Source organism: Nicotiana attenuata, unplaced genomic scaffold (assembly GCF_001879085.1).
Source record: "Nicotiana attenuata strain UT unplaced genomic scaffold, NIATTr2, whole genome shotgun sequence".
NCBI classification, from domain to species: domain Eukaryota; kingdom Viridiplantae; phylum Streptophyta; class Magnoliopsida; order Solanales; family Solanaceae; genus Nicotiana; species Nicotiana attenuata.
Genome location: NW_017670880.1, coordinates 56,708 through 82,475, shown reverse-complemented (window position 1 = coordinate 82,475; position 25,768 = coordinate 56,708). Strand labels below are relative to the sequence as shown.

Genomic DNA, 25,768 nt, shown 5'->3' with positions numbered 1-25,768 from the left:
CGACTTGTCATTAAAGTCCAGCTTCCGCACCTGCGACCTCTTGTCCGTAGATGCGGTGCCGCTTCTGCGGTAACTGGGCCGCATCTGCGACCAAACCCCATATTGCCTCAGACCGCACCTGCGGTCCTCCAACCGCTTCTGCGGTGCCGCATCTGCGGTCGCATACACACAGTTGCGGTTATGATAGGTTCAGCCAACTTCAGATTTCTCCTAAGTCCAATTCAACTTCCGTTAACCACCTGAAACTCACCCGAGGCCCCCGGGACCTCAACCAAACATGCCAACCAATCCCAAAACATCATACGAACTTATTCCAACCCTCGAGTCACATCAAAAAATGCTAAAACCACAAATCGCTCCCCAATCCAAGCCTAAGGATTTCCAAACTTCCAATTTCTGCTTTCGATTCAAAAGTCTATCAAACCTCGTCCGAATGACCTGAAATTTTGCACACACGTCCCAAATTACACAACGGACCTACTCCAACTTCCGGAATTCCATTCCGAACCGGATATCAAAATCCCACTATCGAACCGGAAACTTCAAAAATTCGACTTTCGGCATTTCAAGCCTAATTAAACTACGGACCTCCAAAACACAATCTGAATACGCCCCTAAGCCCGAAATCACCAAACGGAGCTAACGGAACCAACGGAATTCCATTCCGAGGTCGTCTTCACACTGCTCCAACTACGGTCCAAATTCTAAAGCTTAAGCTCTCATTTAGGGACTAAGTGTCCCAAAACACTCCGAAACTCAAAATGAATCCTCCCGACAACTCACAATAGCAAAAACAAACACGGGGAATGCAGTTAATAAAGGAAAGGGGCCTTAATTCTTCAAACAACCGGCCGGGTCGTTACTTATGGAGAGCAGCATGCAGCTAAGGAGATGTTTGCAGTACATGACTTGGCACTGGTATCGACACTATCCACAGTGGAAAAGTCAAAGGACGAATAGGTGGCCAAATAGAATCACATCCCATACCCTCGGTTGAGCCCGAGGGACAGGTGTTCGATGAACAAGTGGTCGGGGACGAAGAAGAAGATTTCCTCATCCCCCGAGCCTTCGTTGCCCCCGAGGAATCGGATGCGATGAAGTCCACGGTCGAAGAACTCGAGCAGGCCATATTGATCGAGTATCTTCCAGAACGAAAGCTATACCTGGGGACGGGGTTAACCCCCGAACACAGGAAAAAATTCATTCAATTCTTTATCGATAACATTGATTGCTTCGCCTGGTCCTACTTAGATATGATAGGGATCCCACCGGAGATAACTAGCTATCGACTAAGTGTCGATCCCAGATTTAAACTGGTGAAGCAAAAGAGGAGACCTCAGTCTGAGGTAAAGCATGCATTTATCAAAGAAGAGGTAACCAAACTTCTCAAGATAGGATCTATTAGGGAAGTAAAATATCCCGAATGGCTAGCTAACGTAGTGGTAGCCCTAAAAAGGGGAATAAACTTAGAAAGTGTGTAGACTACAAAGATTTGAACAAAGCATGCCCTAAAGATTCATTCCCATTTCCCAACATCAATCGTTTGATCGATGCTACGGCTGGCCACGAGATCCTTACTTTTCTCGATGCCTACTCTGGGAACAACCAAATTCAAATGAACCCGGAGGACCAGGAAAAGAATGTATTGTTATAATGTAATGCCCTTCGGGCTAAAAAATACAGGAGCCACATATTAACGCCTAGTTAATAAGATGTTCGAACATCAGATAGGCAAATCCATGGAAGTTTATATTGATGATATTCTAGTTAAGTCCCTGCACGTAGAGGACCATTTGATCCATTTGCAGGTGACGTTCGATATCCTAAGAAAGTACAACATGAAGCTCAACCCCGAGAAATGCGCTTTTAGAGTCGGCTCGGGCAAGTTCTTGGGCTTCATGGTGTCGAATAGGGGTATCGAGATCAACCCCGATAAAATCAAAGCCATCGAGGAAATTACCGTAGTGAAACAATGTGAAAGCGGTAGAATGGCTGACCGGACGTATAGCTGCCTTAGGCCTATTTATCTCGAGGTCATCAGATCGGAGCCATCATTTCTTTTCCCCACTCAAGAAGAACAACTTCACATGGATTCCGAAGTGCCAACAAGCCTTGGAAGAGATAAAACGGTATCTCTTGCGCCCACCCCTACTCCACATTCCGAAGGAGGGTGAAACACTCTACTTGTATTTTGTCGTGTCCGAGGTGGCGGTAAGCGGCGTGTTGGTTCGAGAAGAGCAAGGTACGTAATTTCCTGTCTATTATGTGAGTCGTAAGCTAGGAGATGATGAAACCAGGTACGCACATATGGAAAAGTTAGCTCTTGCATTAATAAGCGCATCTAGGAAATTAAAACAATATTTTCAATGACTATGTACCCACTTTGAAGTGTCCTGCATAAGCCCGAATTATCGGGCAGATTGGCCAAATGGGTCGCCGAACTTAGAGGGTATGATATCAAATATCAGCCTTGAACGGCTATCAAGTCTCAAATTTTGGCAGACTTCGTGGCCGATTTTGCGCCTGCCTTCGTAACCGAAGTGGAAAAGGAACTCTTGCAAAAAACGGGTACGTCATCGGGGGTATGGACCCTCTTTACAGATGGTGTCTCGAATGTGAAAGGATCCGGGCTCGGCATTCTTTTAAAACTGCCCACCGGCAGTATCATTAGGCAATCTATCAAAACTTCTAAATTGACTAACAATAAGGCCGAGTATGAGGCCATAATTGCAGGTCTCGAACTAGACAAGGGCCTTGGAGCAGAGGTCATCGAGCCAAAGTGTGACTCCCTTTTGGTAGTAAATCAAGTATATGGGAGCTTCGAGGTTCGAGACGATCGAATGCAGAGGTACTTAGACAAACTCCAAGTGACATTGCACCGCTTCAAGGAATGGACACTGTACCATGTACCTCGAGAACAAAATAGTAAGGTCGATACACTTGCAAACTTGGGGGCATCGGTTGAGGAAGATGATATCGTCCCGGGGACTGTCGTCCAACTATCGAGATCGGTGGTCGAAGAAGTCCATGCAGAAATTAATTCAACAAGTTTAACGCGGATTGGAGGAATAAGTACATCGACTTCTTGAAGCATGGGAAACTCCCCACAGAATCAAAAGAGTCGAGAACACTTCGAGCCAAAGCAGCTCGATTCTCACTCGATGAAAATGGAACATTGTATAGAAGAACCTTCGATGGACCATTGGCAGTGTGCTTGGGACTCGGGGACACCAATTATGTATTACGAGAAATCCACGAGGGCACTTCTGGGAACCATTCGGGTGCCGACTCTTTGGTTCGCAAGGTGATCAGAGCGGGGTATTATTGGGATAGCATGGAAAAGAATACCACGGAGTTCGTTCGAAGGTGTGATAAATGCCAAAGATTTGCCCCGATGATCCATCAACCCGGTGAACAACTCCATTCGGTCTTATCCCCATGGCCATTCATGAAATGGGGAATGGACATCGTCGGCCCCCTTCCAACAGCGCCAGGTAAAGCTAAATTTAATTTGTTTATAACTGACTACTTCTCAAAATAAAAGCGCAGGCCTTTGAGAAGATATGAGAAAAAGAAGTCATTGACTTTATATGGGACCAAATGATATGTCGGTTCGGGATACCTGCCAAAATAGCGTGTGACAATGGAAAATAATTCATCAGCAGCAAAGTAACAAAATTCCTCGAGGACCATAAAATCAAACGGATTCTATCAGCGCTTTACCACCCAAATGCAAATGGTCAGGCCGAGTCCACAAACAAAACAATCATTCGAAGCTTAATGAAAAGTTTAGATGACGCAAAAGGGGAAATGGAGAGAAGTATCGTCCGAGGTGCTATGGGCATATCGAACGACGTCAAAGTCGAGCACGGGGGAGACCCCGTTTTCTTTGGTATACGGGTCCGAAGCATTGATCCCAGTCAAAGTCGGGGAACCTAGCGTCAGGTTTCAGCATGCCACCGAGGACTCAAATCACGAAGTTGTGAACAGGTCTCTCGAACTACTAGATGAAAAATGTGAGGCCGCATTAATTCGAATGGCCGCGCAAAAACAAATGATCGAAAGGTATTACAACAAAAGGACGAACCTTCGATATTTCGGAGTCGGGGATTTAGTCCTAAGGAAGGTCACTCTCAACACTCGAGACCCAAACAAAGGGAAACTAGGCCCCAATTGGGAAGGACCGTACCGTGTCCTCGGAGTCGTAGGGAAAGGATCCTTCAAACATACCACAATGGAAGGCGAGCAACTACCAAACAATTGGAATGTATCATTGCTCAAACGCTATTACTGCTGAGGTATGAACTTCTCCCCTTTTCCATTTGTATTTAAAACTAACTCCTTGCAGATGTTCGATTGGAAACATCGAGGCACCTTTCAGCTCGAAGACCTTGGGTTTTAAAGTATGCATTGCACTCTTTTCCCTTAGATCGGGTTTTATCCTAAATGGGTTTCACCGGCAAGGTTTTTAACGAGGCAACACCTATATTCTACCTAAGGAATATTCAACAAGTATTCAAGGCTTCTTTTCAATCAACCTGGAACACTGAGGGGCATCATCCTCGGAGAATGCATTCTCGAAGAAAGAAATTCATGCCAAGGAGGGCCTCGATATGGGAATGTTATAATGGGCCAAACGGTCAAATGAACCGTGTCCATGTAGAATAGTCGAGCCCCCAGCGGCAAAACATGTACGCATGTATCAATTATTTGAAGAAGCATTATTATTATATCAAAATACTTTGTGCCTCAAAGAAGTCTACTATTTTCACATTTAGCGGCTCAAGGGCCAAAACCCCGAAATGCACCCGAATACTCGGGGAGTGTCATCGATAATCGACACATCGAGTCATCGAACACTCAAACTTATAAGACCTCAAAGAGGCACACTCAAACTTATAAGACCTCAAAGAGGCACACTCAAGCTCACAAGACCTCAAAGAGGCATCCCCATATTAAGGCCAAGGCCATCACACTCGGGGACTAAAGACTACAGTCATATGAAAAGGCTACGGCCGAAATAATGTGGCTCGGAGACGTCCGACTCCGGCCATAAAACTAAAATGCCTCCAGATACTTCAAAAAATGGTTAAATCAGGCTACCATCGGCAAAAGCAAATTATAAGGGGCTTCGATAAAATCAGCCCTCGAATAATATGAAGGCTTCAATAACATCAGCCTTCGGAAAAACCTCATGAGGTATTCGATTAACGTTGCATATCAAATTACAAACGAGGTTCCAATCAATCGAACCTTCGAAAAAATTGAACGAATATGAATACAAAAAATACATGCTAAGGCATACTAAAATTTTCACTAAGTATTTAGCCAGAAAGAGGGAAATATTTATAGCCATTTTAGAGATCAAATTGGCCCTACCTAAAGAGCCTAAGGGCCACCTAAAAGAGCCTAAAGGACAACCTAAAGAGCCTAAGGGCCAATACTTAAAGAGCTTAAGACCAAAGCACACCATGCTCGAGACCTTACCTAGCTTGGACTCAAAAGTCTCGAGCTAAAACTTAGCTTGAAGATCGAACCTTAAGTGGTAACCTATTATCGATCGTTGATCGAAACACAAAACTTGAGGGTCTACTCTACCCCAAATTTGAATCAATGCTCAGAGATTATAGTATCAAAAATCAAGAAAACTTTGAAGAAAAATTGAAGGCAAACGATCAAGAAAACACCTTTCCTTTTTTATATACAAAACGAAATTACACAGGAGTCCTACAAAGCCAAAATTACAAAAGATAGAAAAAGTTCTACCTACACCAGAGGGGCATTCCCCCCCGGACCTGTCACTTCCTGGGACCAACCTCTTCCTCGGGGGTAGCTTCTTCGACAACCTCCTTCTCTTCATCATCTTCGACGTCATCATCATCGTCGGAGGAAAGGATAAATTTGGTATCAGCCTCATCTTCCTTAGCTTGCTTTATCTCCTCGGAAAGATCGAAGCCCTTAGCATGGACCTCTTCGAGGGTCTCTCTCCGGGATCGGCATCGGGCATAGTCATTGCTTCTTTTCTCTCGGTCGGAAGCCCCCTTCAACTCCATCTGAGCATCGGTAGCATCCTTCAAATAGATGGCCACCGTCCTGTCAGCCTTGTCTTGTATTTCTCTGGCTTCGGCCCTAACTTCCACAACTTTGGCCTTGGCCTTCGCAAGACCAGCCTCGAGCTCGGCTATTCTGCTAGCCTGAACCAAGTTGCTCCCTTGAGCATTCCAAAGTTGAACCTCGGGAGATAATACCTTTGCAAGTGCATCATTTTTAGCCACAACGAGGGTGTCCATCTTCGCCTTCCATTTATTGCACTTGGATCGAACTTGATCCACCTCGCCCTGGAGCTGCCCAATCATGTCTAGCTTTTGCTGCAGCTGAGAAATGGAAGTATTAGCCTCCGAAGACGGGAGGGGTAGCCCGTATTTTTTCAGAACAGAGGTTACCTACTTTTCTAACTCACTCTCGTATTCACGAGCTTTGGTCAACTCCGATCGAAGATGCTTCAGTTCTTCCTCCTTTTCGTCAAGGAGAAGCCTAAGGGTTTTCTCCTCATTCGAAGCTCTACGCGACTCGGCTTCACAATGACGCAATTCGGTTTTCTATTTGTCGAAGGACTACATAAAGGAAAGGAATGATCGATTAGACAAACGAAGAAAAGTATGGCATTGGAGAAATTGCAGTGTCACTAAAAACATACAATTGAGCAAAGACGTTGAGCCTCCTCGAAGATTGAGCTCGCACCCAATGGGTCAGCCTTATCGACCCCAGCAAAGCAACCCTGGAAGGGGTCGTTTTCACTCGGGACTCCGCCTAGCTCGGACGTCTTCAAATTTTGAGCATCCATAATGGCATTCTCGGAGAAGGCTGGAAATGACGGGGAATGACCTGCTGTCATGGCCTCGGGGAGATCACCCGAGGCGCTCTGTTCAGGCAAAGGAGCTTCGAAGCTTGCTCCATTTGGAGTATTCCCAGAATTTTGAGAAGCAGTTACCACGTCAGGTGGTGCAGGGCCTTTATCCTCTTTATCTTTTAAAGTTCTTTCCTCGAGGCTAGGGGCCCCGATCTCGCAGTCTTGATAGCCTCGGAAGATTTCCTGGTTCGAGTCACCAACTTCGAACCCTCCATCTCGTCACCATCATCGTCCATGTACTGGTGGACCGAGTCAATATCCATGTTGATGACGACGCTTTTCTCGCGCCTACGAGCGGGCTCTGCTTGGATTTGAGTGTCCTCGCTCTTCGAGGACCTTTTTCTCTTGTTATCCTCCTTTGGCTTTGGAGCCGAAGATCCTACTTCCTCCCCGGGAGGGGGCGGCCTCATCTCGAGGAACTCACCAATACCTGTGGTAGAGGAATCAGGTCAAATGAAGAATGTTCTTAATTAGGAAAAAAACATTATGACGCGTACCGTGGTGTTTTGCTTCCCACTTTCCCTTAGACAAGTCTCGCCACTTGCGTTTGCCGTATGTTGAAGTAACAGCTAGTTTGCTAACCCAGTCCTCGAGGTCGAGGACCGCATTAGGCATCCACGGATCCGCTGCGGAAAAAAGAAAGAAATAATTATGCGAAGTTTAGCAAAATTATGGAAAAGAACTAAAGCAAAGAATTCCACTCACGTTCGAAGTTCCATTTCTCGGGGAACGACAAGAACTCCTTGGGAATAACATCGATGGTCCTCACCCGGATGAACCGGCTCATCCAACCTTGATCATTGCCTTCGTCGTTACTGGAGAAGAAGAACTTGGTTGATGGGCGTTGGAGTTTGATTAAACCTCGAAAATGTTGAGGTGGATATAATCGGATGAGGCGGCTGAGGGTGAACTCGAGACCGGCCTTTTCGGTGAAGAACCTCATCATTATTTCGATCCGCCAAAAGGACGAATGAATCTAGCCCAGGGTAACTTGATATCTTTGGCAGAATTCAAGCCAAGCGGGTCGAGGGGACCCAACGTAAAGGGGTATGTATACACACTCAGGAACCCCTCCAAGTAAGTTGTGATGTCCTCCTCACGAGAAGGTATTTGCATAACGACCTTCTCTTCCCATTTACACTCTCTCCTCACAGCATCAAGGTGTTTTTTCTCAGTTGACTCTATGTATCTCGATACATGCTCACGACGGCCGGGGACGTCGGGAGGGTTCTCGACTATAAAGTCCTTTTTCAAGGAAAAATTGCTCGGTACGATCTCATGAAGCGCCGGCGATTTACCACCAACCGGACGAGAAGTAGAAGTGGAGGTTCCTTCATTCTGAGGAACGGACTTGGAAGTTTTTGCCATCGATTCTTTAGAAAAAGAAGGAAGAAATGAATAAACCAGCGAGGTTTTGAGCTAATACGGCGGGGGAACTGGTGGTGAAAGGGAAACGTATAGAGGAAAATAGGTGTTGCAAGGTGGAAAAGTTCTTAATGAGAAGAGAAAATAAGTATATATAGAGGAAGGCGGCGACGGTTCATTATTATTGATGATAGACCGGCTTTGACGTAAATTTAATGCTATTAGGGAAGAGAACCGACGAAACGCTTCGGTCATTTCAACGCTTACGTCATAAGAGTGATGCCATCATAAAGGACTTCGGGAATTCAAATCATTTCGTGTCATTTCATTCTAAGAAACGCGGGGACTATCTGTATACGGTCTAAATCGGAGAGATCGATTTAGAAGAATTGATCATTCCCCGAGCTCGAGTTCGGAAGCTCGAAGTAAGAATCGAACCCGGCCGGGATATGCACACCTCGAGAAGCAAATCGGAGACCCGTCATAATCTGCCTCAAGGACAGTACAATTTCGATGACACTCAAGAAAGAGAGGGAATTTTTCAAGGACACGTGGATCAGGGTATAAATTAAGGGATAAGATTTGTACTAAATAGTACGAGTCCGTACGAGGTTGTTATACAGCTGTAACAATAGAATTCTTTACCGTAATTGGAAATTTAATGTACCATGTTAGGATTTTCCCCTTCTATATAAAGGGGATCCAATCATTTGTAAAGATCATCTTATTCACTGCAATATAACATTCTACTCTGCTTTTCTCGTTTACTGTGCTCCACAATTGTTCTTCAGCTTTATTGTTTTACTTTATTGTTCATACTTTATTTGCTCTTAACTCACCTTGAAGCCCCCGAGACAATCGAGCTCGAGGTCCCTGTTGCTCTAACAACACTGGTTTGGTTCATCAATTCTTCTTACTTAAACCTAATATTATTTGTATATTCACTAGTATTGGAATAAATCACATATCTTTAAAACCACAAATCACCTTTAATTGTTACTCACATTTTTCGAGGTAAACAAAATATCCCAAATAATAGGAAAGTAACTTAAATTACAATGTTATCTAATACAAAAGCTATTTTAAAGGGCTAAAAAAGGTGAACAGGCATTTCGCTAAGAGTTTTCGTGTTTTTAATATAATTTGAGACAATTGAATCATAATCTGCGTCAAGTCTTTTTTTATCAGCAGAAGCATTTCTAGGATCTGCTCGAGATTGACCACATAAGTTGTGGTCATTAGTCTTTTGGCAAACATCGTCTATCAAATCTCCATATGGATGAGCCACAAATAAGGGAGATGTAAACAAAATCACTACTAGTAATCTCATGGAATCCTTTTTTTACAGGTAAATCTTTTTCGAGCCATGGGAGTTGTTCTTGTAACATACAGTTTCACATTATTGATCGGAGAAGATTATGTTAATATTATTATAAAAAGGTTATGATTTAACTTTGATGAAACAAATTAAAATTAAACGCTTAGTGATCATATAGATATGAACGAAATCAAGAAAATCCTCTTTAAGAGGATAACTATAATTCAATCCAAATATGATTTTAATCAAATTCTTTTCCTTTAAATAACTAGTAAAATCTAGATGAAACACGTTGGTAAAGGAAGTGAAGTGGAATTCATTACCGCAAATGATCAAGAATTAATATTAATTTGAAGATTCTCTTTGGACTATGTTGAACATACTGAATTTTTTATAGTTTGTGACACCATATTCATTATTTTAGAAAAAAATTCAAATTTGCTCCTAACTTGATTTGCATATATAAATCGTTATCTTCTGTTTCAAATATGTCTCTTCTACCAACGATTTTTCTCCGTAGCAAAATTGTGGTGTGATTTGACATTTATTTCGAACTTTTTCATGTAGCCTAGTAAGTAATTGCATTTCAGCCAACATCACTTAAAGTGCATGTTCAAAATTTCAAATCTCAACGAATGCCTTTTTTTTGTTTTTCATAAAGCACTATAGTTTAGAGCATAGTAACTATAGTTTGCATAATTACCATTTGTAGCTATTGTTTAATTATTACCAGTTTGTATTACTTGTATTAAAACGCGCAACGAATACATCATGTGTCAATTGTATTTGTTCGCGCAACAAATACAACATGTATCAACTGTGTTCGTTTACGCAATTGTATTCATTCACACAACGACCAAATCAGGTATCAACTGCAATCAAGGCAAAATACAAGGGTATATATAAATGATACAACATGTAGTTTATATAAACGATACAACATGTACCAACCATATTCGTATCGATTGTATTCATACGCGCAATGAATACAACCAAGGCGAATACAGAAATAGAGAAAAATAAAATATTTTAGCGGAGAATCGATCTCAAGACCTCTATTAACTAAGCAAATGCTCTAACCAACTGAGTTACGTGAGCTTGTTGCTCTCTTATTTCAGTTCAAACTAATTAATCTCTTGATTTATGGATTTGCTATATATAAAATTCAAATATAGCTACGAGTGATAAATTTGCTAAAAGTATAGCTACGAATGATAAATATAGTGTATATGTTTGACGTGTCGTGAAATTACCCCCCCCCCCCTTTTTCATTTCTCACATATCGCATGTCCATAGAGCCATTAAAATGGACTTGGCCCATGAGATCAACCCAATCCACTATGTTATTTGGGTAAAAAATTTCTAACCCGTTAAAAGTGAGGCTTATAAGCCCAACTCAAGTTAGACTGACGGCCCTTCAGGCTTGACTAAGGCTAGGCCGAGGCCAGCCCATGAGTCAAAAAAGATTTAAATTAAATTAAATTTTAAAATAGAAAAACTAAGAAAGAGTTAAAACGACAAGTCTTATTACATATAATACTTAGGGGTCGTTTGGTATGAGGTATAAGAAGGTATAGTGCTGGTATAAAAAATTAATACCACCTTAATACTTTGTTTGGTGAGCAAACCTGTTATAAGTTATCTAGGGATTAAAATTAGTACCGGGATAACTTATACCTTATAGAGGGTGGGGTAATTAGTGCCGGGATAACTTATACCTTCTTCTAAGAAATTATGCAGTTGTCATTTTTAATGCAACATACCAAACAGTGGATAAAAAATAATACCGGAATAACTAATTCCAGCATAACTAATCCCAGCATAACTTATCCCAGCATAAGCCGTATTCAAACCAAACGACCCCTTAATCAAATGAGTCTTTTGAGTTGAGTTATTAGGATATGGTTTTTTGTAATGAATTTGCTTGAAATTTATATATTTTTTAATCTTGTAATAAGAATTAGTTCAGTGTTTTCGTACTGTAGACATTAAAAATTTACTGGATTAAGACTTCAATTATATTTGGGCTAGAACGTTAAATTGGGCACCTACAAACAAGCCCAATTATGTTATCCAAGTCCAAGGGTACATTAGGGTTACTTGGTGTCTACTCTACCCTAACCCTTGGTTACTCTTATAAAAAGGGTAACATATTCCCTTAAAAAGCATCTCAAAAATGGAGATCATCTAAAAAATCCCATAAACTCACGGGATATTCACAAAGAGATCAAGAGGTGGCCGGATAATTCTTGGTAATCAAATACTTCAAGAAGATCCACAACATAATTTTATTGAGATCAAATACATCTCATGAATGTATCCTATGTTCGAGAAACACGCTGCTCCAATCCTCGAATCCCGGAGATAATAAGGAGAGAAGAATCAAGGAGAAACAGAATTGTACCCGCATCATTTTATTAATAAAACTATGTTTCTTATGTTCAAGAAACACGCTGCTTCAGCCCTCGAATCCTAGAGATAATAAGGAGAGAAGAATCAAGGAGAAACAGAATTGTACCCGCATCATTTTATTAATAAAACTATATTTCTTCATATTTATATTGTGATTGCAGTATATTTTTTTTGTATCACGAAAAAATTTGTTGCAAACACGTACATGTCTTAACACTCTGTTAATGCAACAAAATTTATTTCAACAAAGTAGAATAATTCAGTTCATATTGGTTTATTGGGAATCTTTTAACCTTTTTTTTTTTCCGTTAACCCTATTTTATATCTATGTGACTATTGGATAGGTATATTTTGATTTGCATTTGTCCATGGCTTGAGTTAAAGTTTCTTTTTGTGAAGTGTCTTTTCCTTTATTTCAATTATTGGTTGATTTATTTAGCTAATAATTTAAAGTTTTATTAACAACTAAACCATCTTTGCAAATAGAGTCAATTTTTTTTAATACTGTAAAGTCTTATGTAATATTAAAATATTGTCTGATAAAAATTTGTGTTTTTACAGTTTTTACTTACTTATACATCATCAAATATGAAAAATGCTAATAAATTTCAGAATTTTAGATTGGAAAAAAAGTTCTTGCAAACTAAAAAGATTGAAAAAGGTGGAGGGCTAGCCCGTCCTAACCTGCGGCCCGCTTAGAACTGGGTTGGGCTAGCTAACTTTCGAAAATGGGGCCAACCATCCTAACCGATCAAATTTCATGATCCTTAAAACTTGGGTTGGGCTGTGCCAGCCTATTTTGACACGGTATCCAACTATCTTAAAGAAAGATAAAATAAAATGAAAATAATTTTTATTTTTTTCCACCAATCTTCAATTTCAAAATGCAACATACAAAGAAAGCTGACAAGGAACACTCTGGATTCCAGAAAATGCTACTGGAAACCAGTCTTCCTCCACAGTTAGAATACTGAGTATGTTTTGTACTAATCTCTGTGGATTTGTCGCCTCTGAATCATCTTTTTCCAATAATCTAATAGTACCCTTTTTCACTTCTCATCATTCTCGAATCTCAATAAACAGTCAAATATTGACTGCAATTCTCTCAAAAAATCCCCAAGTTTTCACTAATCAATCCCTATAACCCCATGAAAATGTCTCCCAAATTCTCCTTTTCTCTCATTGTATTATCTCTAATCTCTGTCCTCTGTGCAGCCGGAGACAGCAGCGTCGCCCGCGGCGGCGATGACGGCGGAGGAGCGACGGTGGAGTTATGGTGTGTGGCAAAGAACAACGCTGATGATGCTGCTCTACAGTCCGCTATAGATTGGGCTTGTGGGCCAGGTGGTGCTAGTTGTGGGCCTATTCAGACCGGTGGGCCGTGCTACGACGCTTCCGATATCCTGCGAACGGCGTCGTTTGCCTTCAATGATTACTTCCTTAAACATGGCATGACCGATGATAGCTGTAATTTCGCAAACTCAGCTGCTCTCACTTCTCTTAATCCCAGTGAGTATTATTAACTTGCATTTTAATATAATTTCATAACATAGTTCGTGCCTGTTTTTTTTTTTTTCTTTTCTAATTTTCTGTTTTTTAATTTTCAGGTCATAATGGTTGTAAATTTCCATCGAGGTAATTACTGTAATATCTGGTAATAGATGTTTAGTTTAACTTCAGAAAAAGGCGGTTGTAGATCTGGAATTTTGAAATTTAATTCAGTGGGTAGTACTAGTGCACCCACAACATTTTTTTTGTTGTTGATGTTTTCAAACTTAGCACCAATATATGTGTGTATATTATAAATTCAGTTATATACCAGTCGAGATGAAGGTAATTGGGGAGAAATTCAAAACTAGCCAGATTTATAGGTGTTCATTCAAAAATAGCCACAGTTTAAAAAGTAATTGAAATTTAGCCACTTTTCATGTAAAGATAAATCTGAACAAAAACATTGTTCGAAATCCGGAAAAATATTCCGATATAATATACTAGAACTCCATATAAGTATACAGGAGTTCCAGTATAATATACCGGTCCAACATAATATACTGGAGATTGGAGCACCAGTATATTATACTGTAACTTTCCACGTGTTGGAGTTCCAGCATAATATGCTGGGAGTTCATACACAGGTGCACCAATCTCCAATATATTATGTTGGAACTTTCCGTGTTGCAGCAAAATAATGGTTGTTTTTCAATGACTATGCAAACGCTGGCTATTTTTGAATGACCAGTCCGAAAATTGGCTAACCCGTGCTATTTTTACGGTACCAACATAGTAGATTTGTCCAGCGAATTCTACGGGTTCAACCGAACCTACTACTTTGGCTCAAACCATGAATACGTTGTGTAAAAGAAATTCTAAATACACATATGTAATAGATCAATCACACACACACACACACTATATATATATATATATATATATATATATATATATATATATATATATATATATATATATATATCTTTTGACCGTAAGTTTTGAATTCACCTATGTGATTGATACTTTCTAGAATGTCTCGATTCATATACTGCAATGTCAATTTGTCATCAGAATTGAAGAAGAATTATCTATTACTACTGCATTTGCTCAAACTTTGTTAATTTGGCTTGGCTTTTGATGATCTCTTCTTGTTGCTTACTACTTGTCATGAATGGATGAATAAACATATGCTCCCCGTACCATGTTATTTTGAAACTTTAGTAAGCACATCATCACGCGAGATATTGGTCAGGTATTTGAGCATGGTGCTAATTGAAAGGATGGTGTCAAAAGTTGTTACATCCTCCTATTATTAATATAGATACTCATTTGAATCATAGTTAACTTTGTAAATATAATAAAAGATAGAAACTTTGCAAATTGTATTTGTAGCTTTCTTTGCCAATTGTTCCGAAAAGTCCTTTTTGCCAAAGTCCTCTGAAAGGACATTCTTGAAACTCTGCTGTATCTTATTCTTCAGCTTTTGAGATAAACGATCTGCTTTACTCTTGCAGCTTGAGTAGGAGTAGTGGAAGCTTTAATGGATCAATAACTACGGGGTTAGGTTCAGCTTCTGAAGATATAAGTAGCAGCACTTCTACACTCAGTAGTTGGATTTTCGAGTTGATGGCTATTAATCTGTTGTCCGCAACTCTACTAATTTTGTGAGGTCATACAAGTTTTAACTCCATTGTTTGTACTGTAGAGTGTAAACAAGTTTTTCGTAGAGAAGTTCAAAAGCTCCAGGTTGCTGATGTTGTTCCACGGGCTCTCCAGCATTAAACAGTATGTAATCCAAATTTTAGAAATTCAAGTTTCTCTTTTTGGAATATTTTGTGAATTGTGAATTGTCTCTGTTTGTCATTGCTTAGGCAAGGCAAACTGATACTTGAAATGAATTGATAGTCTGCCTTTTAGTTTCTATCTTGTGACACCTTAGGCGAATCCACATCGACAAAACATTGGAGAGATGTTGGGTGTATAAGTAAATAAGTCTTATACCTTACTGATGCGTTTTAAAGCCGTGCAGGCCTAGGCTCAAAGCGGACAATATCAGTGGTGGGCTGGACTGTTACATATGGTATCAGAGCTACTCCGCGTGCAACCTTGCACGATGGTGGGGCAAACCTCAGCGAGGGGGGGGATGTATGTGATACCTTAGGCGAATCCCACATCGACAAAACACGGAGAGATGCTGGGTATATAAGTAAACAAGCCTTATACCCTAGTGACGCATTTTAAAGCCGTCGGAACCTAGGCCCAAAGCGGACAATATCGCTAGTGGGTTGAGCTGTTACATATCTTCATTAACTTGAGTTCAAGGTGGCCCTTTGGAATCAAGTTTAACTCATAGTCTCGTCATACCAATCAGACTAGCTCAAAAGGTCAGGTCAAGGTGTCGAAATCTTCAAATTTTAAGTTTAGGGTTAAGAAGGCAATTTCTTTTAACTTGCCTGCATTCTATCAAAGCAAGAAGAAACAACAAGAACAATGATTGTGCCTTACACATGACTTATGAACAGGTTAGACAGAGACAAGTTTGAAAAAGAAAATGGGAAAAACTTAGATGATGAATAAAGATTACAAATATTAATACTAAAGATTGTACTAAATAAATGTGTCCGCTGAAGCTCTACACAACGGACAAACTTTTTTCTTCAGCAGCCACTTCTTGATGCAGTCCAGATGAAACTCATGTTCACATTGAAGTTTCCCTATGATATCTCCATTTTGATACTCAAGCTGGCAAAACCAATGACTCAGTTAGCATAGAAAAAATAGTCAAACTCTATATAATCAACTGCTTATTTAATAAAAAGAACAAAAATTTATGGGATTTTTTGCTTTGTTACTTACTATGCAGATTGCACATGTTTCTGGCTCCTCATCATCAGCTCCTCGGTTTGGACACTCGTCAAGATCTATATCCATCACAGGAATATAATGCATTCTTATTTTTAGGTACATTGACAATATTCGATTCCTTTCGTAGCTATAGTTATCATCAAGCACTGATAATGCCACTGGCATTGTTGTTTGCTGAGAATTATGTAGTTGACGTCTCCAAGGTTGCCAGTAAAAGAGATTAACTGGTGCATTCGGGACATATCGTGGATTTCCATTGTTGTAGGGTAGATGATTAGGGTGTGACATGTTTTGTTGGACTAATAATTGGTTGGATTTTCTTGGTCTCAATGTGGTATTAGTGAAATACAGTAGCAAATTTGATTCAAGGAAAAGAACCAGCAGCAGGTGGGAAAATTATACAATAGAATAGAGTGATGAACAGAAAGGATTTAGGATTGAGGCTACTATGTTTATGTCTACACCTTAGATTATATAGAATTGAAGAAGATATGCCCAATTTGACTGGGATTCGGACGTGGGTTCTATTGAATGGTTACTTTCCTAGTTCTTCTTGTTCAGTTTTTGGCCCTTAAAGGAGGCCGAGTTCCACTGTAAGAGCCTGAATATGGAAGTAATCCAATAAATTGACACACGTTTAGACAAGGGAAACTTACACAAATGTCCCAAATAAATCTCAACTTACCAACCTCTAGCCATTAGTCATAGACTTACCAAAACTAGCCAATAAAAATTGAAAAACCAAATAATAGGGTTCTTTCTCTCAAAGAATCACATGCAAAAATCACCTTCCATATTTTTAAGCGTGATTAGCAACATTAGATACAAGACGGAAAGGAAATTTCATGGACGGGGTAGCAAATAAGGTGATGAAATATAAAAATCTATACAATATTTCAAAAATCTAAACAAAAAAGGAACTTTTTCAATGGGAAGTTGAAATTCATTGAAAATATATAGATAAGTCAATATACAAAATTTGAGGAAGATTGGGGGTGTTTTGGACTGGTTTTGTATCAAAATTCGTAATTAAATCGAGTTCAAAAAAGCCTTCTGCGACACATGTATCAAACATGTAGCACGCATGTATCACACACACAGGTATACATGGATATACATGTGATACACAATTGATACAAATATGATACATATGTGATACACAAATGCTACACATATCATTTTTTTCATGTTCAGTTTTTACTTCGAATTTTCAATTCAAACCACCTCAAAACTTCACCAAATCATCTCAAAACTGAGATTCAAGCTCCTTAAGTTGTGCCCAATCTATTCTAATAACACCCACTCAAAACAAAGCAAAAATTTGATATTGTTTTGCTACAAATAGCTAATTGGCTAATTTGGCTAATATTAGTAATATTTTATCAATTGACCAATTTTTGTAATGAGCAACTTATAAATGGACATAGCTGGTAATTTCCCTTTAGACAAATTACTTGCTATCTGAAAAGGTGTTCTATTAAAATAAACGCGGCTATGCGGTAGTACTCCGTGAAAATGTTGGAGAACAAAAAAAGAATAAATAGAAAGGGTAATAATTTACAAATAATATTTTACAATTTTTTCTTTCTCTGTAATGGAAGTGCTATTCTCATCCTAAACTCTACTTGACAAAATTGTTAGCACCTTGATATCGACTCATTACGTCTTGGATAGAAGGACCACATAGATTCTATGTATATAAGCGTACTGTAATTCCTTTATGTGGTAGGATGTGTTAAGGAAAATAATACTATGTATTTGTTTTGATATTAGTAATCTTTTGTTTGGTAGTGCTTTTCAACCTATATATAACAAATATATGTATTAGTTATACACCATATTCAATACTATTTTTATACATAACAAACCATGGCATTACCAGTACCATAGTCACATGTACGGGTGTACAAAGGAAACCGACAAACCGCATCAACCCGATAATCCGAGTCAAACCGAGAAAAAAAAACCCGACTATGATTTGGTTTGATTTGTGATGTTTGGCTAAAATTATATATTTTTAGTGCATTACTTACCTTATATTTTGGTGCTTTACTGTTAAACTATACTATATTTGTGCTTAATTGAGTTTATTTTATGTGTAGGTACGTTGAAGACGACATTGGAAGCAAAATAGAGATTTTATGTGTTATACCCTACAAGAATGGAGTTATAATTATTTAATTAGTGGAGATAAAAGGTTAAAGAATCAAATCAATATCTCTTGAAATCAAAGGAAGGATTAAAGAACACAAAAGGAGAGAACAATTGAAAGAAGGCAAGAAACGAGAATGAGAAAAGGAATTGAAAGTTAGGCAGCGAATCAGCAAATTGAAAAGAAACGTACTGCTTTTAGTGCTAAGGCCATCGCGAAGGCGTGGACCTCCATTACGGGACTTTTCCTATTTTGCGCGGGACAAGGTTATTTCGGTTCTACACGGTCCCAACTTGTATAAAAGGGGTCCTAAACTTATTTTGAAGGAGGACGTTTTTGAGAGGAAAACACAAGCACAGAGCCGCCGTGGAGGCCGAGTTTCATCTTTTCTTCCACCTACTTAGTCTTTTTATGTTTCTTTGTATGATTTGTTGTTTTGCTAACATGTCTATGTAGAGCTAAACTTCAAGTTCTAGGGTTGTGGTACTTTCATGACTATTGTTATTCGGATATTGATTTTGATTGCTTAGTTTATCATATTGGTTTATTTATTTAATCCTGCACTTAATTATTTGATTGCTTGATCACCAATTGAATACTATCTACGAATCTAGAGTTGAACTCAAAAGTGGGAATTCTAGATTGCATATAGGATTGAATAGAGCAAGTTCTTGAACTTGGGCATCGGATAAGGGATTCGTGGTTAGGATAGACATATACCTAATTGCCTTGCTTGGTTGATTTACAGGAATTATAAATGCGTTCTTGTTAATTCTAACTCCATAAACATATAGGCGTTAGGTTAGCTTGAATAAGCGAGTAAGTACTCGACAGATTCTTATGAGCAATATTAACCCTGTCAACCAATAAACTAGATAAATTAGTTAGTCAATTCAATTGAAGAATACAATAGGAATGTTAGATAGCCCATAACCCTAGATCGTTTTCATTACATTGATATCATAAAAATTTGCTCTTTTTCTGTTTAAAGTTCATTATTTATATTTCTTTATTTAATTAGTTTAGAATCAAATATTTCTAGGTTTAATTCTTGTTTAGATAATTAGGATAGTCTAATTTAGTAAATAGTTAATCACAAGTCCTCGTGGGATCGACATCCGACTTTTAATCGCTTTATTACTTGACGACCGCGTATACTTGCGTGTGCGTTTGGCCGCAACAAGTTTTTGGCGCCGTTACCGGGGACTTAGAAATTAAATATGTTTCTAAATTAGACTTTTACTTTTATCTTAACAAGTTTTTGGCGCCGTTGCCGGGGACTTAGAAATTAGCTATTTTTCTAGATTGGACTTTTAATTTTGTCCTATTTTTTTTTTTTTGGTATATATATTTATTTTTATAACTATTTGACTTTTCTCTTAGTGTGTTTCTAGTTCTCGCAACATGACATTTGGGGATGAAATATCCGGAGGTAATGTTATTGACAAAGACGCTTGGTTGACGGAAGACTTTTATGGCCCGAATTTTTGGGCTTGTCATGGACTGACCTCTTGGAAATCTGAATTTGAATATGGGAGTAAGGGTTGGTATTGGGATGGATATTTTCGATTAGGCGAATATGCGTAACGGCGTTGTCTTCTAACAACGTTGGTGAATGACTGGTCTAAGAGAGTTGAACTTGCACAAGAAATTGATAGGTTTGGCTTGGATGTGCATAACTTAGATGCAGATTTGAGTGGAAAAGTTGATGCGTGTAACGCCCAACAATTTAATGATGAGTTGTGTGAAGCTGAAAAAGATCTTCCAGACCAAATTGAGCACCTAAAACGAGAATACCAAGCATTAGACCATATTCCCCTTGATGATGCCAATATTGAGAAGAGTGCTCTAGAGTCATGCGAGAGAGTAGATAACATTACTTTGGGAGACTTGAGTGTGTGTATATATGGGGATGTAAATAATAGTACAATTCATGAGTTAGGGCGCAATAAACCTCATTCCAATCATTTTTCTACATTGTGTTTAGATAGTGAGATACTAATCAAGCCATCTGAGCCTATGGGGGAGTCAAAGTGAGGATGAGAGTGCCTATATTCTTGAATTTGTTGTGCCAGAAAGCAAAAATTATATTCCCCATCTAAAGGCCAAGAAGTGCATAGTGAAAAAAATTATTACTTGGCCTGGTTATCATTATAGCCCCACCAAAGGAGCATAGCAGCAGACTGGATGTCATGTTAGGGGTAAAATTTATAAGTTTAGGGTGGAGGAAAAAGTTGTTTACGTCGTGCCGCGACGTTAAATTAGGCGCTTGTTGGGAGGCAACCCAACTTTACTGCTTTCTTTTATTTATGTCTATTTTATCATTTTTATTATTTTTATAGAGTTGTTTTATTTTTTAGGATTTTGAGCATAGGGAGCAAAGTCACATGACGTGTTCAAAAGTGAGCCATTTGGTTAGAACTTAGTGTGGGGTGCCCGCACAAAGGACTGTACCTGGGAGAAGTCTGAGTATCCCGTGAGCTGCTAATGCTTCGGTCTTTGGCCTACCAGGGAGTCTCTTTTACCCTCTTGTTATTTTCAGTGTGCATTGAGGATATTGCACAATTTTAAGTGTGGGGTGAGGAGATTGTCTGGGTGATTTTCTGTGCTATGTTAGCTTAGTTATAGTACTCGTTCTTAGTGTAGTAATTTTTGTTTACAAAAAACAAAAAAAAATTGAAAAATTTGGATTTTTCCCGACGATGAATTTTGTGGAGCTTTCTTAAGGGATTAAGGTTCAATAAAAAAATGAAAAAAAGGGTAAAAAATATAAAAATCCAAAAATATGTCTTTTATTTTTTTTTTAGGTACCAATAATCCCTCGTGGTTTTTCTTTGTGCATCGGTTCTTTTTCATGGGATGTAGTTTGAACCGGGTAGTTTTTTTTCTTTTAAAGTAGATTAGGAATTTAGGGAATAAAAGGAGAAAGAATGATGAACCTAGGCGCCTTGACTTGTTTGATAGTAGCATATTTAGGCTTTGCATGTGTAGTATCTTGAAATTGATCATGATGCCTCGCTTACTTGGATAGCATGTTTTGTGACACCTATGTCTCATTTTCTTGACTTGTGTTCACTTTGTGCTTAATGCTTAATATCTCGTGGCTTTGTGAATACTTGCATTAGTTGAAAGTCGGAATGGAACCATCCTTAGTGAGTCATGTGCCATGTGTGACGAGGTTTTTGTGTAGTCTATGTATTATACTTGTGTCTAGAACTAGTCCGGTATGTGAGTTAAAGCGAAAGAGGTGATGCTCGGTTTGAAAAATAATTAAGGCTTTCTTTGAGTTTTTTGAGCTTTATTGCTTATCACAAATAAAATCTATCCCTAGTTAGCCCTTTTGAGCCTATAGACTTTTATTTGACACCCACATTACAAGCCTATACCCTTTTTGTTCTTAATTGACATTGTTTTGAGCCGCTCCGTCCCGAGCTTCCGTCGTCGGCCTTGGCATTAAACCACTATCTATGCATGTATTTTCATCCTGGACTGACGAATCTTTTGCTTCTCGGGTGGTGTCGAACAATGGTGCTTGCGTTGCGGGAGATGACCGCCCCCTCACAGAATCCATATCCGGTTCTGGAAGGACTGCCTCCACTGCATTACCTCTTAAAGCACTTTAATTGTAAAATGAGCGCTAAAAGAAGTAAGAAGGGACGAAGTGTGGGTGGCTTTTGAGTGGAACCAATGAAAGCAAGAAAGGTGCACTTGTTTTGTAAAAGAATACACCACTAGTAGAAATTGCAAAAGAGGAAAAAGTAGTTGAAAAGAAAAAGAAAAAAATATAGATGAATTGATATCTTATTCTTGCTAGTGGAGTGTAAATAATGATAGTGCTTAAAGAATGAAGGAACATTGTTAGGAGTGATTTTATTTGTGAAATTAAAGTTGGGATTGAAGAATATTCCCCATATAAACAGTGTAATTTTCCGACGAAGGAGTTCGGATGAACACCCTTGCGCCCCTGGATCCGCCCCTGTCTATGATGCAATTATCTGTATTTTTCCGATAGGAAAGAGGTGCATTTTTCTTTTGAAATTACCTTTACATCCTCGAATCAATGAAAAGTTATATCCTTGAAGTTGTGAAGCTAAGCCTATCCAATTTATCCAGATGAGTTTGTTTATGCCAACTGGTTTGCACACAATTATACAAGTAATTTAGTCTGTGTTCTAGCTAGTACTTTAACAGTTTATGATGTAGTCAAATCATTATTTTCTGAATTGATTTGGCTCGAAATGCAATGAAGAGACATGAGGTGCCGACTATTGATTACTCGAGCGTTCCACTGGCACTGGCAGGATATGTGAGGAATTATTCTAGATCTTCTTTTTTTGGGCTATAACTTCGCCGAGCCGACTCGCATCCTTTTCCACTGTGCATTTTTCGAACAAAGAAGATTACTATATATAGGATCGAATTCGCTCTTTAAAAAACTGCTTGTCCCATACCTTTTACCTATCTCATATGTGCGGAACCTTGTCCTTTTCGGTTCCAGACTCTCCCTCGAATACATAGGTGTATGGCCCCGTAAAACTTTATCAAAAATTCGAGCTTCTGTGGCGCCGAGGTAGACTTATGTGTTAATAATTGTAGAGATTCGCTCGTCACGGCGTAAGCTTTTTAGGCTGAACAGTGTGTTGGTAAGGTGAAGAAAATTTTTGGAAGTGCAGGACGTTTGTGTGGCCAATTCTGCAATCGCAGAACTGATTTGCGAACCACAGATCTGTCGCGGAGTGAAGCAGAAACCTGGGCTAAATTTTAGAACCAATATGCGGTCCATTATGCGATCGCATAATCATTTTGTGGGCCGCACAATCTATTGCAAATCCAACTAAAATTTCCGAAGGGATGTTCTGCGACGCATTATGCGACTGCAGAATAGGTCTATGAACCGCAGACTGGTCGCAGAGTGAAGCAGAAAATGAGCAGTTCCAGAGGTCGATTATGTGGCCCATTTTGCGGACCACAGAAGCGTTATGCGTTCGCATATGCGACTGCAGATTTGCATCGGGGCTTCATTTTTCCTAATTTTTTAACCCAACCACATTCTTATAAAACAGCCTTAGGGATAATTTTAGAAGGTTAAAACTTATATTTCTAGAGAGAAGGAGTGACATAGAGTGAGAGGGGGAGTTCCTAAGATCATCAATCATTAATTCTTGCTCAAAGTTGAAGTATTTGCAAGAAGAGTTCACTAGGTCTTAATCCTAGAGGTAAAGTTCTACTCAATAGCCCTCAATTTCGTGATTTTAACTGAAAAAAGGTAATAAGCCAAGAAAATTCTTGGGTGTGGGAGTTGTTTATTTTACGTGCATGTACCATCAAGGGTAGTGGGAAGATTGTTGAGCTCTTTTGAGTAAACTTTGAGTAGTGGGTTGAAAGGATACCATAGGAGGACCTTGAAACCTTAATGCATACATAGTGTTTGGCAAAATGCTCAAGTGAGCTGGAACTATGAACTCCTTCCTAATTTGTGTTCACTTTTACTATATTTCTAAATAGATCAAAGTGGCTAAGTATTCCAGAACATCGTAATTTTAAAGCTCAATGCGAGGTATGTTAGCTAAACTCTTCTTTTAGAATTGAACTCCACAATGACCTTGTAAGTCCCGTGCTGCTTATTTTAAATTGATTAGTCCGAATAAGCCCTATGTCCAAATAAATATGCGTTCTATATGTGTTCTGAAGGTTCTTCTTATGTTGAGTTATTTGAGAATGTGGTTTAAGTATGGGTTGTGTGCTAATATGTTATGGTTTAAAAACGTGATTCTAGTGAAAATTATCATGTCAAATTGTGTAAGAAATCACATGTGCCTAACGCTCTAAACTGCTCAAAAGTGTGTTGAAAGTCCTAATTTGAAAAGCATTGTTGTTGATTATCCATGATGATATTTGAAAGTGAATGAAAAGAGCATGAAATATGATGTGCGGCCAACATGCCAAAAAAGATATTGTATCACGGCCATTGGTGCCAATGAAATAAATGATAAGTAAAGAACGTAGAATGTGGTGTAATTCACATACCAATAAATGTTTTGGGAGTATCATTTAGTCACCGAGGAAGGGTAGGTAAAAATAACCTAACCCTAAAATTACACATGCCGGTGTAGGAGTGAATGAGGGGTAAATCTTTGTGTTAATGTGATGAAGTTGTTTTCCCTTATATGAGATGATATTGATGTCAAACCACACGATATTGTGATGAGACGACTTAGCCGATCGAGCTAAGATCGGACGTCATGTCGCGCACATGGTGGTATTGCGAGTGGATGTCTCGGGGTGAGACGGCTTAGCCGAGCGGGTAGAGATCGGACTCCGTACTAAAAATACGGTGGTGCCGGTGCTAAAAGTCTCCCAACTTTAAATATTGAACTTGCTTGAAATTTACCTTTCCTCTAATATGACACTTTGTTACTATTTGAGTCTCTTATTGATTTCATATTTCCTTCTCCATTTATTATTAATTGTTCTATTGAGAGGGTGTTTAGATTTACATACTAATACTATTCCATATGTACTAACGTCCCTTTTTCTGGGCGCTGCATCTTTAATGGATGCAGGTGGTTCCATAGCAAGTGGTGTCGATCCGTGGTAGCAACACACTCTCTCTTTTTAGCTGACTTGGTGAGCCTCACTTCACTCTGGGGTCCTGTATCTCTTGCCCTTGTACATAATATTTTGAGGTATAGCCCAGGCCTTATTGCCGGTACTGTTTTAGCACTCTTTTGGTTCTGTTAGAGGCTCCGTAGACATAGTGGGGGTTGCATCTTGTTTGGGAAAGGTTAAATCAAACTCGTTGTAATTGTATCATCTGTTCACTTTTACTACGAATGTATAGTGTATTATTTTGGAGATTTGTTAATGATGTAACTAATAAAAATGAACTAGTGCTATTCACCTGACCTATTATTGTTTAAATAATAATGTACTCTTCTCTTTATTCATGGATGAGTTGGGTAGACGGCATCGTGCAGGATTGCTCGATCGGGGTAACTCTGTTGAGCGCCGGTCGCACTCCCCAAGGTCGGGGTGTAACAATAAGGTGGATAGGACTGGGTGAGAAATGGTTCCCTCTTGCCAATAAAACTTTTACATGCCTTCGATACCTTACTCATAAAGGGTCTTACGGTCGGGAGAACTACCTAACTAAAGAAAAAATAATGTTCTTTCTAAGAGTATGCGTGGATAGCTTTTTGTGGGGAAACTTGCAAGTACAATTTAGATGTGTGTATGGTGGTGGTGGTGGTGGTGG

The 25,768-nt window shown here is 39.1% G+C and overlaps 3 protein-coding genes across 4 annotated transcripts; 1 reads left to right on the top strand and 2 right to left on the bottom strand.

The window, feature by feature from the left end:
• Positions 1-5,798: 5,798 nt before the first annotated feature.
• Positions 5,799-6,290, bottom strand: LOC109244162. Its single transcript, XM_019411206.1, has one exon. It carries the CDS (start codon positions 6,288-6,290, stop codon positions 5,799-5,801), a length of 492 nt encoding a protein of 163 aa, XP_019266751.1.
• A 6,699-nt stretch (positions 6,291-12,989) lies between these two features.
• On the top strand, positions 12,990-16,910 carry LOC109244166 (PLASMODESMATA CALLOSE-BINDING PROTEIN 5-like). 2 transcript variants are annotated; one of them, XM_019411212.1, is made up of 5 exons: positions 12,990-13,514; positions 13,613-13,640; positions 15,011-15,055; positions 15,202-15,281; positions 16,360-16,910. In XM_019411212.1, the coding sequence occupies exons 1-4, from the start codon at positions 13,154-13,156 to the stop codon at positions 15,206-15,208; spliced, it is 441 nt and encodes a 146-aa protein (XP_019266757.1). In that variant the 5' UTR covers positions 12,990-13,153; the 3' UTR covers positions 15,209-15,281; positions 16,360-16,910. The 2 variants fall into 2 exon arrangements, with proteins under 2 accessions (XP_019266757.1, XP_019266756.1); XM_019411211.1 differs by having other exon boundaries at positions 15,011-15,281.
• LOC109244161 (RING-H2 finger protein ATL79-like) lies at positions 16,104-16,649 on the bottom strand. The gene is made up of 2 exons (XM_019411205.1): positions 16,353-16,649; positions 16,104-16,238 (listed from the first exon to the last, which is right to left on the bottom strand). Exons 1-2 carry the CDS (start codon positions 16,647-16,649, stop codon positions 16,104-16,106), a joined length of 432 nt encoding a protein of 143 aa, XP_019266750.1.
• Positions 16,911-25,768: the final 8,858 nt, after the last annotated feature.

Excerpts from the sequence above, each read along its gene's own strand:
- LOC109244166 (XM_019411211.1), top strand. The coding sequence starts at position 13,154 with ATGAAAATGTCTCCCAAATTCTCCTTTTCTCTCATTGTATTATCTCTA. Across the intron at positions 13,515-13,612 it reads TCTCACTTCTCTTAATCCCA|GTCATAATGGTTGTAAATTT; the intron begins GTGAGTATTATT and ends TTTAATTTTCAG. Across the intron at positions 13,641-15,010 it reads GGTTGTAAATTTCCATCGAG|CTTGAGTAGGAGTAGTGGAA; the intron begins GTAATTACTGTA and ends TTACTCTTGCAG.
- LOC109244161 (XM_019411205.1), bottom strand. The coding sequence starts at position 16,649 with ATGTCACACCCTAATCATCTACCCTACAACAATGGAAATCCACGATAT. Across the intron at positions 16,239-16,352 it reads AAACATGTGCAATCTGCATA|CTTGAGTATCAAAATGGAGA; the intron begins GTAAGTAACAAA and ends TGGTTTTGCCAG.
- LOC109244162 (XM_019411206.1), bottom strand. The coding sequence starts at position 6,290 with ATGGACACCCTCGTTGTGGCTAAAAATGATGCACTTGCAAAGGTATTA.